Source organism: Aythya ferina (assembly GCF_964211825.1).
Source record: "Aythya ferina genome assembly, chromosome: 9".
Classification (NCBI taxonomy): Eukaryota; Metazoa; Chordata; class Aves; order Anseriformes; family Anatidae; genus Aythya; species Aythya ferina.
The window spans coordinates 19,822,177-19,840,610 of record NC_140305.1 but is presented as its reverse complement, the minus strand read 5'-3'; the positions used below and the strand labels follow the sequence as shown (position 1 = coordinate 19,840,610).

The 18,434-nt window shown below is 37.6% G+C and overlaps 1 protein-coding gene across 7 annotated transcripts in view; it reads left to right on the top strand.

Moving 5' to 3' along the window:
• ATP11B (ATPase phospholipid transporting 11B (putative)) overlaps window positions 1-18,434 on the top strand; it is a 61,403-nt gene that overhangs the window by 1,580 nt on the left and 41,389 nt on the right. For all 7 annotated transcript variants that reach the window (XM_084528777.1, XM_084528776.1, XM_084528774.1 and 4 more), the window contains exons 2-4: window positions 11,897-12,013; window positions 12,813-12,902; window positions 15,019-15,099. In XM_084528777.1, the coding sequence (XP_084384903.1) occupies window positions 11,897-12,013; window positions 12,813-12,902; window positions 15,019-15,099 (288 nt within the window). The remainder of the gene's footprint in view (window positions 1-11,896; window positions 12,014-12,812; window positions 12,903-15,018; window positions 15,100-18,434) is intronic.

Sequence of the window (18,434 nt, the reverse complement as noted above, 5' to 3'; positions counted from 1 at the left end):
CTTGTTTGGCATAATACAGCTGTCATTTTTTTGCCATGAAGGTGGCTTGAGGTTTTTGAGCATGGTTGTTAAAGCAGCCGTATGTTGTCTTCTGTAGACTTGAGACTAGGAGGACTGCATCAGTGCTCCAAATCCATGTGTCACGCATGCTTGCTTTTCTTTCTGTCAGTACACTGACCAGCTTTTCAGAAATATGTTTGCCCTTAAGAGAAATTAAAAATTGAGTGTAGCAAGATGAGCAACTCTGTTGGCAGTCAGAGGGTTTCCTTCTTCTAAAGGAGACTGTTTGATGGGAAAATAAATGCTTAAAACTTTTACTGGTTTTCACAGGAGAGGGTTAGTGTTGTAGAAGGAAGGCATAATAAGATGCTTGAACAAGGGTTTAAATATTGTATAAAGAAAAAAACAATAGGGAAGATACAGGTTGGCTGTTTTCCTTCCTATAAATGTCGCTGTTTGATGTTAATTCCTTGTTTGTTTCACAGCCCATTAAGTTGAAAGATGGCCTAAGATAGGTATGTTTCTTCTGAGGGGTGCTCAGACACTTCATCCCTGTGTATAGTCATTGGTTTAACATACATCACGCACGCTTCTTGCTTTATATGACTGTGATGTTTATTTTCTATTAAGAAAAGAATGTCAAAAAGCTGAGAACCTGGCGAAAGATGCTGAGAAAATGATTAATGCAAGTAGGAAGAGTGGGATGACAGAAATAGGATTGTTTGTAGTGTGGATGGCTATGGAGCTTAAGGAATACCCAGACTATTTGAATCAAAGGATGGCAAAATCTGTCTGACTTATTTCTCATGAAGAGAGAAGAATGTGTGGGATTGGATTTCTTTAGAGCGTGTATTTCTACCTGCATTAGATGTGGCAACAGGATTTTAAAAGAGTTCTTTCCATATGGGAGGATCGGAACCAAGCGCGTATGTGGGAGTCATCTAAGTTGGATGTTGTAGTAACACAAAAGAAAAACGTTGGTGGGAAGAAGCATTGGAAAGTAGCAAGACACTGGTATTTTGCTGAAGGTGGTTTTAGGTAGTTATTAAGTACTCTCTGTATGAAACCAATGAATCTTTTGGAACTTCTTGTTTAAGAGGACAGTATTTCATATACTAATTAATGAAATGGTCCTGAATAGCTGTGTGCTTGAAAACTTGTGTTCTCGTGAGTTGTAAAAGGGGGCAGGGAAAATGAAGCAGGTAGTCTTAGAAGTAAGTAATGAGAGGATCTAGTATGCAATTCAAATTATTTCAGCTATGTTCTTTAAATGTACTTCAGTCTGGGAAGATGTATGCATACCTGTATTGCTACATAAAGGAGTGACTGTACCTCTGAGAACAGGAGGTGTGCTGGGAATATAAGACTCTTCATCTTCATTATTGTATTACCAGTCTGAAACAATTTTCTGAGGTTGTATTTGTCCTTCTAGTGATTTGCTGTATAACGAAGCTTGGTGGCAGTAATACTATCACTCAGTCTTCGATGCCTGTGTGGGTCTCGCTTACAAATTTTCAGGATTTTTGGTAGCTTCACCATTAGTCTGCTCTGTTTCTTCAGTAACAATTAACTACCCACCACCACCCACAGATTACCAGGTTTTGTTCATCTAATGTCATCCCATAGTAAGTAAAATATCTAGTAAGCCATTAACAATGTACTACTTTATAGCTAATATAACATTATATTACAATATCACTATCTAGTTGAGTTGGAAGTACTTAGGTTTTAATCATTAAAATGTAGAAATAAATGCAGTATAATTAATTGTTTTAGAAAAAGAGTAAAATGTCCGGATGCATTTGAAAGATGAGCTTTAGGCAGGAAAGATGCGTGAGTTCCAGCTGTGTTACCTTGAGACCTCAGGCAGACAGTGGGCATGTGGATTTGCTGCGGGTTGCATAACACGACAGGCACAGCCAACTCCGCTTGGAAAAAGCAGCCAAGTAAACAGCAGTTGATAGGAAGCATTGTTAATATTCAGGAATAGGACATTTTTTCTTGCATTTCCAAATCTGATACGTTAGACTACATTGCAGCTCTGTGTACAGCAAAGCATTATTGCAGTTTCCTCAGTCAAGTTTCTGTAGTGCTGGTGCAAAACAGAAGTAGCAAGAGGTGGCTGTAACGCTCAGTGACTTTCTGTACCACTTTGTTGGATAGATTTACGGCATTGTCTGGACTGTGTAAATGTCCTGGCGGTGTGCATGGAGTGTAAGGGCTGTTGCAGTGGCATCAACAGAAGGCGATGACAATTTTAATTGTTTGGCAAGGAGGTTTCCAAAAGTTGCGATAGAACAGTCACGTGCGTATGAACCTAGCTGCGTGATTTTGATCTGTTAGTCATGTTAAGTGCACAAGGGTCTATGGATTTCCCTTCTAGTTGCTATTCTGTGGAGTTTGAGCCTCTTGATAAATTATGGACGAGCACGATGATGTGCAAAAGATATTGCATGAGGCGAAACCTGAGGTGCCTGCACAGTTCCCCTTCTGTAAAGGGCAGTGCGAGAGAAGCAGGCTTCTGCTGTGTTTGGCAGAGTGTTTTCTTCTGCGGTTTATGAACCTGAATGCTGTTGTGCACTGGCAACATTCACATTATGCATTCAGGCAAATGCCGCTTTGATACTCGACAAGAAGTCAAAGACAAAATATGGGTTAATTCCATAGGATTAGCACCTTTTAACTGGAAAATGTAGTTACCAGGCTTTTATTTCAAGGCTTACTGGAGGGTTCCAATTGGAAGGGGCCTCAGGAGGTGATCTGGTCCAAAAGATCTGCCCAGCCTGCACTGAGAGACAATCGCAGGGAACGTTTTCATCTGTTTTGTGTTGGTTGCCTTTTGTTTGTGTTTGTTTCGGTCTTGTTTCATTTTGTTTGTCCCCTAAGGACGATATCAATAGGAGCTTCCTTGTTCATCTCCTAGATAGGCTCTAATGAAAACTTCCTTTTACTGGTAAGGGACATGTCCTTGAATAGACTAGCGCTAGAGGCCTGTATGTCTGGGACTTTTTTTCCCTGTTCCTTCCAGATATTAGGATCCGTTAAGGTGTTCTGAGAGAAGCAGATGGTGTTCCGCAATAACTTGCGGTTATCTGCATTCTGCATGAGATGGACAGCACTTGGTCTCGGTTCTGTGCTGATACGTGTATTATTGTAGATTAATCATTTTAAGTAATTTAAGGAATTGAACCAAAGAAGGTGTTTGAGTGTGGGGTGGGTTTTGTTTGTTTGTTTGTTTTTGTTTGTTTGATTTGTTTGTTTGATTTTTGTTTGTTTTCAGAATTGCTTGTGGTTTTTGACATTTTTTTTTTTACAACTCCACAGCAATTATAGACTATAAAAATAATAATAAAAAAATAATGTGCGTATATTTAATTGAAAGTATTGGGACTTGTGCTCTTCACTGGTGAGCTGTTTTTTCCTTATGGTGTTGTTGTGTCCTCTGTTGTCATGACTGCATTTGCCACTATTTCACAGGGGAAAAGGTATCTACAACATACCACTAAAAAAATCCTTTAATTTCTAGCATGAAGTCTTGTAAGCCAGCAGTTAAAAGCTACAACAAAATAGATCTGACAAAATGCCTCTGTGAATGCAAGGTCATCTCTTCCAGCAAAACACAGGTGACATATTTGCTGCTAGACTTTTTTTTTTTATACAAATCCCTTTTCAACTTCCTACTGTTTAAAAGAAAAAAAAAATAACACAACCAAACAGAACAGCAATAGTACAGATGGTGGTAGAAAAGATGGAAAGTAGGACCAACAGCTACACCATGATTTAAGAAATCTTGCAATTACTTGGCCTCCCACGTACTGTGCCATAAGAGGATTTTTTCTTCTTGTTTACTTTGAGAATAAAAATAAGCATGGGAAAGGAGCACTTCCCTTCAAATGGGAAAGGAGAGGTAATGATACAGACAACAGGAAGCTGTTTGTTTGCATTCTGAAATATTTTTACCTGGAAAAGTTTTAAATGTTATATACCAAAGAGTATTTTTTGTCATACGTTGTTACATTTTGTTTTTGCTCCTTTATTATCCCCCATGCATCTTTTTGTTCTAGTTTTGCATGTAGCTGTGCTGACCTTTGCAGATATTCAAATGTCTGTTTGGAAAAATAATTGTGGCAAAATACAAAGGAAGCTTATGATTTAGCAGGCTTTAGGGATAAAGTTGTTTGCAGGCATGTCTGAGAGCAGTACATTAAACTGATCCTTAGGTCATAAATCATATTTGAAAAGGAATTAAAACTCAAAATGGTATTTGATAAAAGGAATGGAGGAGACTCAAATCTGTAATGCTTACAGAGCAGACTTTATCAAAGCATGTTAAAAGGAAGAGCTAGACAGTTCTACCTATGGACTAAATTCTCTTCCCATGAAATGCGGTGAGCAGCAACCGTCAGAGCAATTGTCAGGACAATTTTGACACACATTTTGAAGAAGCCTTAAGGTTTGTTATCTAGAGGCAGTTTTTTTGGGAAGAATTTTCATGTTTTTTTCATATTGAAGGAAAATAGGAATTGGACTTACAGTGCAGGAGCTGACAAGCGTAAGTAACTATTGCCTACTGGCACTCATCTAAATATTGAACAGGGTCCTTTCCGATATGTGGGATAGTGGTTGCACGAGTAGCCCAGAACAGGAACCCTTCCTGCTTCTAAAACATAGTTTTGTCAGTGACTCTTCAAAACAGTGGGTAACCAGCATTTCTTTTTAAGATAATAGTGCTCGTACTGTCCAAACAAGTGAAGAGATCTGGGATTCTTCTGTATTTGTCCTGTCATGGAATTGACCGATATACTTTTTGTATATTTATATAGCTGCAAGATTGAAACTGCAATCTAATTTTAGGTGAAAAATGAAGTTTACAAACTGACACACGGTTGAATGTCTTGTTTAATAAGAGGAACTTTTTTCCTTGCCTTTCAATATTAAATGACTTGAATGAATCCGGTTACTGTAAAGAAAAAATATGATTTCATTTATTATTTTTTAAAGATACTATGGTTATTCAAGGTATATTAAGGGTTTTTGTGTTGAATGTTTCATTTACTGTAGTGGTTCTATATCTGTTAGCGTGATTTAGTTTGCTGGCTAACTGCTATTTCTGTGTGATGGAGTATTGCAGAGTTGTAGCTCTTTGTGTGTTCCAAGCACTTAATATATTTTAAGCTGTATCCTTAAAAGCAGCTTGAGTCAATTGAGTTCTGAGAGCTCAATTGTCTCTTTATTTTTATTACTATTATTTATTCTTTTAATAAAATAAGATGCCCTGTAGTAGCCTTTTATGGGTATCCAAACACCCTTCATGTTAGGAAGTCTTGCCTACTATCATTTGTATGTGTCTGGGTAGACAATAATATTGTGAATGAGTATAACAAATTGCTTTAGCCCGCAGAATAAATCAGTGTTATTTCTGAAATTAAAATTGTGTAGTTGGAGCTTCAAAGGCATCTTCATTTCCACATCTTCAGAACAATGGGCTGCTTTGGGAATCATGGCAAAAGACCAAAGGTTTTGGACCACAGGTACCACCAAGCCTCAACTTCTCTCAGACCTCTGACCACTGTAATGCAATTTTTGGTTGGTTGGCTGGTTAAAAATAAGTAGAGGGCCCTGAATAGCCTTGCAAAGTAGTTTGGAAACCACTGACCATTTCCTTGAGATCAAGACTTGCTTCTTAAAATGGAAATAGTTGCTAAATTTCTTTCTCTTTTAAATGCACTTCTATTGTAAAGTCTCTTGTTTTGTCATCTCTGGTACAGATTGCCTTGCCTTGTGTATGTTTGATTCTTGCCAGAAGTCTCTGCAGCCATTTTCCTCTCCTTTACTGATTTCCTAATTGATTACTTGTTAATAGCACCTTTTCCTCTCTGCAACAATATAGACGAGCCTTTTTTTTTTTTTAAACATGCCACTCAGTCCAAGTAGCACAGGATGTGCAGTTAAAGGATATTGGTAGAGTTGGATGTGTGACACCCCACAAATACACATGGGGGGAGAGAGGGGTATTAGTGACAGAGGAACACTAGTTTGTTTTCATTTTTTAACTCTGTGAAAGGAATGTTTCTTGCTCCATGATATCTCAGCAAGAATGTTTCTTGCTTTCATTTCTTGTTTCCTCCATTGTTTTCACAACATAATGTAGCCTGGGTATAGATATTTTATGAAGTTACAAAAGGAGTTGTTATCAGGTATGCTAAACAACTGTAGACATCGTAAGCAGGAAGAGGAAGTGGCATGAGTGGTGCATGACTTTTAAGACTCTTTTCTGTCTTTTTTGAAGTAGTATTCAACAGAGTAGGAACAAATTGCATGGGACTGCATAAACCTCAGGGTGCTTCAGCTGGTTCACTACTTCTGTTGTTCGAGCAGTGTTTAAAATTGCCGTGAGAGGCTGTTCCTTCCTTCATGCTAGCCTTTGCTCTGACAAATTTGGTTTGACTACTGCCCAGCTGTATGACTGAAAGAATTGTTGGCTTACTGTTTCGAGTATAAATTTACACAGACTTCTGAAAATGTGCATGGAGTGTGAATAGATCATATTATCTGACAAAGGTAAATTATTCTGTGTATATTAAAAAAAAAAAAAAATCCAACGCAAGAAAACCCATTTCCTCAAAGCACCTTTAATCAAACTCTATCTTGGCAGCAGTGTAATAAAAAGCTTTTGGGCTGCCTGCCAGGAAATGTCGTGGGTTTTCTGCAGCCATGGTTATTCAGTCACCTTCCTAGGGAAAAGGCTTCCTGAGACAGACTTTTGTGATGTTTATTAGTACTATTAACTAGCACGGGGTGTCCAAAGGGCATCTGGGGAAGCTACTAATTTCCTTATCAGTGTTCAGCGTGGTTTCTGAAAGGAGGAAGATCCTCCAACTGAGACTTCCTTCTTTCAAGTGGAACCTTTTCAACCCTTTCACTGAAAACTGGTTATGTAGTAGTTTTGGCAAATACAGTTTTCCTCTTCTTGCTGTAAAAGATGTGAATGATCAAAAAACACAAGGAGATTATGTTAATATACTAGCTGTAGATGAATCATTAGCAAAAATTGCTTGTCAGGTGACTTGTAACTATCGATGCATATATTGCAGAGCTTGAAACAGCAATTGATTTATTTTATGTTGGTCTCTTCTGTCACTAATCCAAGCTGAAGGATCTGTAGTTTTCTGCCAGGGACGGTGTAAAGGCATGCTGTCCTAAGCTAGGCTTTTATAATTGTGATATTTAAGAAATAAGTGTGCACTAGAGTATATTTTACCAAGTTGGCTGAGAAAGGTTTTGTTTTTTAACTTTGCTTATGCTTGCATGTGTTGGGATGGCAGAGTTCTTTCTCATAGTGCTTCTTCTCATTTGCTTACTCTACTTGTTTCTGCAGTTACTTAATTTCTTGTTTATGCTACTAATGCTTCAGCAGCAGCAATATAAAACTCTTCTTCCACACTGCACCTTTATATCGTACCAGCCAAGCTATTGGCATGACCATGCAATTGATTGTTTTAGGGGTTCGATCCATTTAAAACAAAAACAAAAAACAATTGGGAACATGGTGGGTTTTCAGTTGGGTCAGTTTTTCAGTCCTTTTTTTACCATACGGCTGCACAACGGGAAGGTGGAGTCGAGATGCAGGGAGCAGAGGGGAGGCGGCTATCAGAGCCTGTTTCTTTCGTCAAAGAAATAGGATGAAATCACAGTCAGAAATTTACCCTCAGTTTCCAAGGATGTTTTCTATGCTTTAAAGGTGCTTAATTTATTACTCAGAGGATGCCTTTGTCTAACTTATAGAACACTGAGAAAATCACTACTGAAGTATTCAGTAAGAATGCCTTTGACTTTGGTTAGAGACATTGCAAATTTATATATATTTTTTAAAAAGGCATGAATCACATTTTTCCTCTTTTTCTAAAAAAAGATTTTGGGTTTCTGCTTTGTAAATCAGCTTGACTCAGACATCTTTGTGTTATATGTAAGTTATGTTCATTTAAGTTATTTTCAAAAACCAAATATGTCAAGCTTAGCTGGGTGCAAGATTTCTATTAGGCTGGTGTGTACTGAAGATTAAATATGAGAGCTGTATTCCAGTGGTAGATAATGCTTAGTGTAAGTTTACTTTAATAAAAAAAATAAAAAATAAAAAAAGCTGAGTGGCTCAACGTCAACCAATAAATCTAGATTTAAGCTGCAACATGAAGGGGAGGATGAGTCAAATACATTTTTGTTTTTATTTTAAATTCACTTAATCTTATGGTCAATTGATTTTTTTAAAAAGTTTTTATTACAGATTTCTGTAATACACCTGATTAAGAAGCCTTAAACATCATGTTTTGTAATAAACTATGTTTTATTTATTACAAAGTCAGTGGTCTGTGCCCTTGAGTAGAAATCACTTCACTAAATAAATGCGGGAAAAGTAACTTCTATTGGAAAGATATCAGTGACAGCTATGATTTTTTATTTTATATTCAAGACTCAAAACTTGATTTAAGGATTTCCTGCTCATACTATTTAGCTGCAGAAATCCTTTGACAAGGGCATGCTACCCTAGTTTTTGAATCTGAGCTTAATAATGTTATTAGAAAGAGAGAAAGAAGCTTCTTATAAGTGAAATTAGGAAGCTGGGCTTTCTGCATCTCCTTGCTGGCTTGCATACAGATACTACCCCCAGATCCCTTTGAAGGACAGAAGTTTGGACTACAGGTCAGTTTTGTGGCAGGAGCAGGATCTGTGGCAAGCCACATAGTAATAGAAAAGTTACAGGAATTTCACTTCTTGAACAATTAAATTCTGCGCAGAAGTTGAATTTTCTTTGAAGAGATGTATAATTAAAATTTCTCTGGAAGAGAAATTCTCACTAGATAATTACATAATGAGCGGGTTGGTGGATCAGTAATTTCAAATCATTTTTCATAGTTATAGAAATTAGGAAATCCGTGTTCTCTTTCCAGCTCTGACACTTGTTTCCTGCTGTGGCTGTGGTCGAGCCACTAAGGTTGTCGTGGGTGCGTCCTTTTCCAGCCATAGCTCTGGCACCTGAAGAGGTTTCTGACCTCAGCCTGCCTTGCTTCTGCATTGTCAGCGCAATAGGTCTGATTGAGCAGCTCTTGCTCTGTGATAAGCGTCAACAAAACAGAGTTAGACCTGTGCGAAGTGCAGTTGCAAAACTCATATGGCTTGAGATTTTGATTTGGAAAATATGTTCCTCACTTTGAACCAGGTTACTTCAAGCAAACATATCTCTGAGAAAATTGCTCCTGAAGTGAGGCTTGAGTTGTTTTGAGGTCCTTACTCTTCAGAGTAAAAATGTCAGAAAATACATCAACCTTCAGGTGCTCAGATAGTGGCCTACAAGGAGTGTATAAATACCATGGAAAAATTCAGCGATACCCAGGTCACTCTGAAATTTTTCATTTGTTCTAGTAACTTTAACTAGCACAGAGGTTACCATTTATCACCATCAGAAGACTGCCTGTTGGTTTGCTTTCCTCTTTCTGTTTTTCCCATGCTTCACATTTGTCTGATCTGAAATGCATATTTTCTTTGCAGGCTGTAGAATATGACTTTCCAAAGTGAGAATATCTGGCATTTTGTGAGTGCCAGACATTTTCTGAGATAGAAGAGAAGCTGTGTGCCTAGTCCTGATTAAGCACAGCTTTTTTTCTTACTTGTAAAACAATTTTATTGTGGCATCTTCTGTATTGATTTAGAAATAATGTCACTAAAGTCATATCCAAACTGTTTCTGCTACATTGTTCTCTCAAATTTTATGTCAGCATTCAACACATACTTTTTTATTTTGCTTTCGTGTTTATATTCATTTTCTCAAAGTTGTGAACAGCTCCTTCCTTTTCTTTTTGGCATCCTGTATACTTTTCCAGTTCTTTCCCATATCTACTCTTTTGTTTTCCTGCCATGCTCTTATCTTTAAACAAGAGCGTGTGACTAGAGTAGCCTTCCACTGCTTGTCATGTAAACTTTATTCTCCTTCAAATCCCTTTGCAAAAATCTCCCTTCCTTTCTTCCTCCGTTCTTACTTCTGGACCTTTCTGAAGCTGAATGTCTCAGTATTAATAGTGACAGATACACTAATTGCATGTTTGAAAGGATTTTCTAATTATTCCTTTACTTTAAAATGACACCATCGTAAAAGTGAACATAGCTCATGTCCTATGTTAGTAGACTTCAGGGGTTAAAGAAAATTCTTGGTTATGCTGATCATTTTATATGTAGTTCAATTTGCTCAGTCTTCATCACCCTCCATAGTTAATTGGTGCAGAAGTGTCTTGTGTTGGATACTCTGAAATACCAGGTTTTGTTTGAAATGAAACAAGGTCTGGGCTTGGTTTCGCAGGTGGAGCAATGCAAGTGCAAAGGTTCCTCACTTTCAGCACTGGAACTTGTAATGCCCTTTCCACATGTTCAATCATTTGTCCTTTCACTTGCCAGGGAAGAACAAGGGGACTCTGTAGATGGCACAAATCATATTTGTCAGTCCAAAGATAAGTAGTGGCTGACTCGCGTGCTGAAATTCATGACTTCCCACACAGTCGGTGGAGGGAACAGCTTCACAGTAACAAGTTTAATTGCTAGTTTGCAACACACCTCAAAGCTTTATATTTTTTATTTTAGTTGCTTTCTTGGCCTGTTATCTGAATTACGTTGTACTGTCTGTCTTGTCTTGCACCATCACCTGCTTCTCCAGGTAAGAGCTGGAGAAGGCTCTGAGTCATGGAGCCCCAGGGCAGGTTTGAGTAAAGATAGGCTGGAGCGACCTAGATGTAAGCCCTTATGTTACGGAGACATTGCAGCTTTCTCCCATGACTTATTTTGGGCTTTAATTATTCCTTTCCATCAGAAGGGAAAAAACAATGGTTTCCTAATAAGTTTCTGTACCTGAAGTAAGAAGGCAACTTAAGGCTGCTTCTATTCTTCTTTGTCCTTCAGATAACTCCTCTTCCCAGTGGAAGTCGTCTATATATTGGAAGATGTGCTAGCGTATCCTGAGCTTCCTCTGCTGTAGGCTAGCTGGTCCTAATTGTTTGCTCTTCGCTTGTTAGGTTGTTAGCCTTGTGTTGTACGTCATGTTTGCAGGTATAGGTCACGTTGCACTATGCGCCATGTTTCAATTTAATGTGTATTCTCCTTCAGCTCACATAGGCAAATGATGAAAATACTGAACATTAGCCCTAAAACAGGGCTTTGGTTCCAAGAGACCTCACTGAGGTCTCCTGTTTTGACAGAAAGGTATTGTGCAGTATTTCTGAGTATACTTTATTTTAATGTGTTTGCTTGCACCGTTGCTAACGTATGAATTGGTGCTAGAGTTGATTTTGAGGCTAGACAGACTGCTTGTTCTTGGAGATTGGATTTCTGTGGGAAAAATACTGTTGTCTGGCCAGATGTGTGTATTTTTTTGATCTGGTGAGAACCTTTACAAAATCCAGTTATTGAAGCATAGTAATATGACTTGTTTGTTTTGACCTTTTATTTCTTGTGTTCTGTTGGGTTTATTATGAGCACAGCCATGAAGATTTTTGTAACTTACATGTTTTCATCTCCGCTTCTGCTGCTTTTCTCCTTTAAGCTTTCTCAAGGCTTATGATTTTTTTTTCTTCTTCCAGAATGAATACACAACCTCAAAATTGAGATTTTTTAAAAACCATTTTTTGAAAATTCTCTGGACGTAGCAGACTTGAATTTATGAATTAATTTTCTTTCCCATTCAAAGCCACTATAGTAAAGCTGCTGCTTGACACTTGGCTATCATTTTTGAGAATAAAGTTAGCAGATTTTTTTTAAAATAACCATTAAAAATATTTTTTAAAATAACCCTATAGTTAATAAAGTAGTTGTTCTTGATGATGATCATCATCATTATTATTATTATTTTGTGTTTTAGGGTTTTGACCCACCACATCAAAGCGATACACGAACTATTTATATAGCAAATCGTTTTCCCCAGCATGGCCATTATGTTCCTCAGAAATTTGCAGACAACAGAATCATATCATCCAAGGTAAGGGAAAATACTTGATATATGAGAAATTGCATAGCAAATGTGCATGTTTGTATTATGTCCAATGGTGCATATACAATCTTCAAAATGAAACAAGCACTTTTTTTTTTTTTTTAGGAAAAACCTATGTTATCTCCTACCTTCTATGTTGTTTTTCTCCTACTCTCATCCCATCCCTTGCTCCTCAGCACCTAAATATAGAGTGATGAAGCATTTCAGTCAGACCTTCTGAAGGAAAGTAGGCTTTAAGCTAGCGTTGCCCATGTCTGAATGTGATTTTAAAGGAAGGGTGAAGCTAATTGTTGGGATTTATAAAACAGCTGAATTATAAGCAAGGAATTGCAATTGCAGATTGCAATTGCAAGACCTCCTCGTGTGGTTTTGGGTTGGAATCAGCAGAATTTGTGGTGGGGTTGTTTTGTCACTGGAGTATAGGACAGAAAGTTATAGCTGCAAGAATGAAATTATTCCTGATACCCTGGCTGCAAGAAGCCAAATGACTCCAGGTGCTCCTATGCAAGTTGACAGGAGAACAATTAAAAATTTGATTGTAAAGGCAGTGCAGTTGGTACTGACGCTTTCCTGGTAGCTGCACTTCACCCACTCATCCTTGCATGCACGCCCACAAGATTAAATACAGCTGTTCTGTGTGGGAGAAGGGCAAGACCAGAATGAGGTTTGGGGAGGGGAGATAGAAAATGAGAAATTAATAGAGTTTGATGGGAGAAAAAGTGAATTTCACTGAAAAACTGTTCAGTGTATTGTAACTACTATTCTCTCTCTTTTTTTCCCCCTTCAGTATACAGTGTGGAATTTTGTTCCAAAAAACTTATTTGAGCAGTTCAGAAGAGTAGCCAACTTTTATTTTCTGATCATATTTTTGGTTCAGGTAAGTGGATAATACTGAGACTTAGTATAGCTGTAGAAATTAAGCTGGAAATTGCAATTTGTGTAGTGAATTCTGCCACTGATTTTCTGTTTTATGAATTTAACTTCTCTGCTTACATAATCTGTAAGTGCTATATAGTTCTAACTTAGTTTAAGAGAACACATTGCCCATTCTGTCTTAATATTTAGGAATACTGCTTTTGTTCTTACTATTGTGTTGCCTCAGACTGTTTAGTGTATCATAGCACATGGGAAGATGGGAGCATGCTGGAGATGTAACAGAAGTGCTACTTACTGTTACCATGGATGGTGTTGTGTTTTTAAAGCTTTTATTTCTTCCTAATGCAAATTTACCTATTTAATTCAATTTTAGTCACATTTCTTTCAATTGTTAGTTTAGATTGAAATAATATGTAAATGCAGTGGACGTGAACAAATATGGATCTAAAGGCAGAACTTCTCTTCAGTGTAATCATGTTCTTCTCTCAATTCATGACTCAAGTGAATTTGTATGGGGGATGTCTTGTATGTATGCCTGTGTCCTTGGAAACCTAATAGGAAAAAAGCTGTAGTCAATTTTGTTACTCTTTGTTTTTCTTCTGTTGAATTGAATTTTGCTTTTATTCAAATCCCATCTGGAATTTCATTATTAAATATATGTATTTTTTTCTTCTTACAAGGCAGATGTGCCTTTAAAAATTTATCATATGACAGAGTAGATTCCATGATGAATCTCTTGTGACCAAGATGCAGTGTCTGTTATTACCATTTTATTCCACTGGGGATAATAGGGCTGTGGCAAGTTATTATTGTGTGATTAAATGCATAGCACAATCCAGTCCACGTTGTCCATGTCACATATGCATGCCAGAAACATGGTGGCAGACTGCATTTTGGTTGTGTGATGCTCCACACCAGGTATATGATGGATACACGTCCATCCGTGCAGGAGGCAAAGGTTCATGGTGTTCTGGTGAAATGAGCAGGCTGCCATGCTGATTCCACCGGCAGAAATCTTGCTCCACTTTAACGTATGGGCCTCTCTTGAGAAAGGAGGAGATATTGTAGATGGCAGAAATGCCATGGTTAGGCCTTTGCAGCCAGAAATAAGGTGTTTTTGGTATAGATTGTCTTGGACAACATTCTGCCAAGCTGAAATTACAATGCTGCAGTTGAAGAACACACAATATTACAAGCGAAGTCTGACTTTTGTTGTGTTTTCTAAATTGTCTGCATGTCAGTGGGAAAAAGGTAGATCACGCATGTGTTGTAACATGTTATGTTTTCTGTATGAGGTTCTTGGTTCTTAACAGAGTAAGCTTCATGTGTAATTTCTTTTTTTCTTCTTTAATGGTTCTCAAAGCAATGCCATAAGTCTCAGGTAAAGTGACCCAAATCAGTGTCCATGATTTTGAATAGCTCTCTCATGTATATTTTCAGCACTTGACTGTGTTGTCTTTTTCCTGCAGCAGGAGAGATCCACCAACATCCCACTCCCTCCCACACATACATACAGCATTTTAGTGTACACACTGCACTTTTGGCATGACAGCAATGGCAGCACAAATTGTAAAATGTGCATGTTGGAGAAATGTGAAAGGAGCAGTCTAAGAAAGGGGGTTTCCTTAATAACTGAACTGTTGGAAATGGCTGTTTGTTAACATTCATCTTTACTTCTAAAGTGACGGTTGTTATACTGTATGGTGCTGTTGAGCAGTTGTTTGTATAGAGTATTGAAAGAGCTTTGCAAAATGTAATTTCATTGATTTGTAATACTTTTAAATTTATTTTTGTAGGGTGAAAACACCTTTTAGTAAGAAGTTTTAAAATTGGCACATTCATTAGAAGCGTGATTGTCTGTTCTATGTCCCAGAACCTTTGTAGCATTATCGACATCTATTTAGGTGTCAGGAACTGAATTTTGCTCCACAAATACTGGAGAATGTGCAGTAAAATTCCTCACAGCTTCTAATTTAGAAAACATCTTTCATGTTGTTTCACTGGTTTTGTTGGGTTTTGTTGTTGTTTCTTTTTTTTTTTTTGGGGGGGGGGGAGTGTTGGAAAGTAAAACTGTAAAATCAAATTTGGGCTAATTTTCACGTTTTCTTCTCTTTTAGCTCATGATAGATACCCCTACCAGTCCTATTACCAGTGGATTGCCATTATTCTTTGTCATAACTGTGACAGCCATAAAGCAGGTAAAGGGGAAAAGATCTTGTAGCAGGAATCTTGTAGTTAAGTAAGTTAGCCAAGTCTGACCAAGATAATGTTTAGAAACAAAAAATAAAGTGACATCTTCAGAAACAGTTTGTGTATTTAATGCTCCTTGTTAGACACTTGATCGTTTTACTTAGTTGTCAAGCACTTGGTGACTCACCACAGTACCCTCAAATGGACAGTGAATGACTGTCAGACAGCGTTTTTGTCTCAGCTTTACATGTCACTTCTTATAAGACCTTTTCTGAAAGCTCCTCACTTATTCCTTTGGCATACCTCGCTACATATTAAAAATAATCCCCCTACATAACACTGAGAAAGGAGCTTGGGTAGATGATGCAATGATGCAGTCCGTGTTTGTCAGTAGTTAAAAGGCAATTTTTGCCCCAGGGGGTATATTTCATGCCATGAAACATGCATTAACTATAATCCTGTACCAGGTAAAAGATCAAATTTGAGAAGCTTCTGGTTTTGTTTTCTTCTTCTTCAGTTGCATAAAACATTTTGGAGTATTTTATAGCACTTGAAATAAGAAATTTTTTTTTTTAAGTATAAGTGTAATAGGAATCTTCTTTAAGCACTGTAGTGGATCTTGCTAAGACCTATGGACCCTAGAAGGATAATGTTAATAAAAAAAAAAAAAAGTCTGTTTTCTTTAAACCCTTAAACTGAGAGGACAGAGAGAAAGAAACAAGCACATAAATAAAGCAGTGATGTGGATAGAAACTATGATCTTTTCTGCAGGCAAGTAGTTTTCAGGAACTGGCCCCTTCAAAGGGTTTGACAGCGTTGGCTGGGGAAGACATGCAGTCATAGCAACTGAAAATTAAGCAGGAGACTTTTATGGAGCTACAGCTTGAATTTCAATTTGCCTTCTGCACTAGTAAGACCCCAAACCACCCAGAAATGGGGCAAAAGTAAAAAAAAAAAAAAATAGCTCTAGCTGTCAGCCAGATAGAATGTTGTTTGGGACAGAGAGAATCTTTGGGGCTGTAGAAATCTTTGAATTACCATTCCATTTGTTGCTGTGCATTTTATATCTGTGGAGTTCCCTAACCATATTTAGTTGTTATTATCACCCCCAAGAGATGTGTTCAAGATCTGCCATCATAAGTAGGCAATAGAAGACATCCCTTAGAGCTGTATGAACTGAAACTGAATGTACAAGTAGGATGCAAGTATTATATTTTTTAAAAGAGCTGGGCTTTTGTAAATCTAAAATAGTAGAAGATAATCTATTGCCTTATCATCTCCTGACATCAAGTCTTGCATTGGGAAATTTAAGGGTTCTACCATCAACAGCAAAGAATAAAGATTCTGGCATTCCTACTAGAAAATTCAAATCATATGAGTTGTTGAGTATTATGAGCTTTTCTGACTAAGATCTATCTGCAAGGGCTATCAGAACTACCTAAACTGATCTAATAGGTTCTTGTGTTTATTCTACCTGCTGCAAAGTAGGCAAACAGTATTCACAAGCTGTTACCTTGGAAAGGCAATTCAGTGTGCTCTTTACAACAGGCTGCCCTTGAACAAGGAAGAAATATAAATCTTCTGTTAAAATGCAGAGGGAAAGTACCCAGTGTGTTCTCCAAACTAGTTCCCATTTTCTTAAAACCATAGGTGGTATAGGAAGAAGTGTTTAGGGGAAAAAACACTTCTGAAAGCTTCAGGATGCTGGTTTGATACAAAGTTATATTGGGATAATTGTCTCCACAAAGATAAAAAGGGAAACCACAAGTATTAATTGTATCTGGGTTTGAGAAGTTTAGCAGTGAAGGGAAGAACTCTCTCAGGAGGCCAGTTAACATGGTGCCCCTAGCAAACCTCGGAACTCAGATGTATTTTAATCCCAGCCAAGGAAATGGAACTTCTTCTTATCAGAAGGGCAATACCACCTAGGTCAGAAGAAGGACATAAAGACTGCAAAGTGATGCAACTCATGCTGTGTCATTTTGTTGAACTTGTTAGCTAAAGCACTTTTTTCCTCATGCCTCTGAAGACGTGTACACAATCCTCAGAGAAATTAAGGGGATGGGGCAAACTAAAATAAATAAAAATAAAAGTTTGCTTTTCTTTAGTGTTTTCTAAGGAACTTTAAGGAACTTGGTCTATTTCAGTAAGTTCATAAATATTTAGCAAACAGGCTGCTCAGACACATGGATGTTTACATGCTTGCCAGGTGAATGAGAAACAACTGCTTTGCAGATTTTGATTAAATACGCAAATAAAATAAGAATGAAAAACCTGGTAATGTAATTTACAAGCCTGTTGTAATTTTGTCCTTGTCTCAAGTACATTGATGCTGGTGTATTAGCAGGAATTAAGAATACAATCAGGGATTTTTGTTTTCTGTTTGTACAGTCAAGCAACATTTCCTGTGTTCCTGCATCTTTCTTTTAATAGTATTTTTGCAACATTTGGAAGTGAGGATTAGGAACTGTCTCTTAAAAATGCCGCAGTAGGTAAATTTTGGAGGAACTTAGATGGACTATAGTAAGCTGGCTATTAAGAATTCCCTGGTGTGAGATGTCACCCTTGTGTTGCAGGTAATAGGTGTCAGATGGAGAAAGAGCTGAAATCTGTACTTTCTAAAGAAGGTAAATTTCAGTTCTTTGCCAAAAGCCCATATTGCTCAGCTGCTCAGATTTATGAGACAAATGCCCCAAGGTTACTGGATTTTAGTTAAATTCATGTTTTCTTCTGTCAGTCACCTTTAACAAGGAGCTGTAGGTGCTGACTCCCAATCAGAATGAAACATAAAGAGTCTTAGGGGTTTTCAGGATTCTGATCCCCCAGTATCTCTGTAGCTGCTATTACTGCACACTTTTTAATTATTTTAAGCATTTGGCATGTACAAATTTCCATAATTTTTGAGTTTGTAGGCCTAGATAGTTCTGTATGCATTGTTCTCATTTGTGCCAGTGACAGTGTAGATCCATGAAGGTAGAAGTGCAGAACTGTATTTTAACATATGAAATTCATCAAATAACATCCTTCCAAACTCTAGTCAAGGCTCAGAGTTCTCAAAGCTGCATCGTTATCAGTACCCTGTGTGTTAGGACATTCATACAACGTCTATAGTGTAATAGGATGAGCTGGGCTTATGCCTGCTGTTTCAGAGGGCTCTCATCTTCCTGCAAACTTCCAGGAAAGCAGTTTTCACTCTTTTTCACATTGTATATAAATACAGAAAAGCATTTTAGGAAATGTCTCTATTATTGCACGTCAGTTGTATGAGTCTTGCCAGGATTAAAGATTTTGCACCACCTCTTACATCTTCTGTGATTTTGCAATAAACTCATAAATGTTAAGG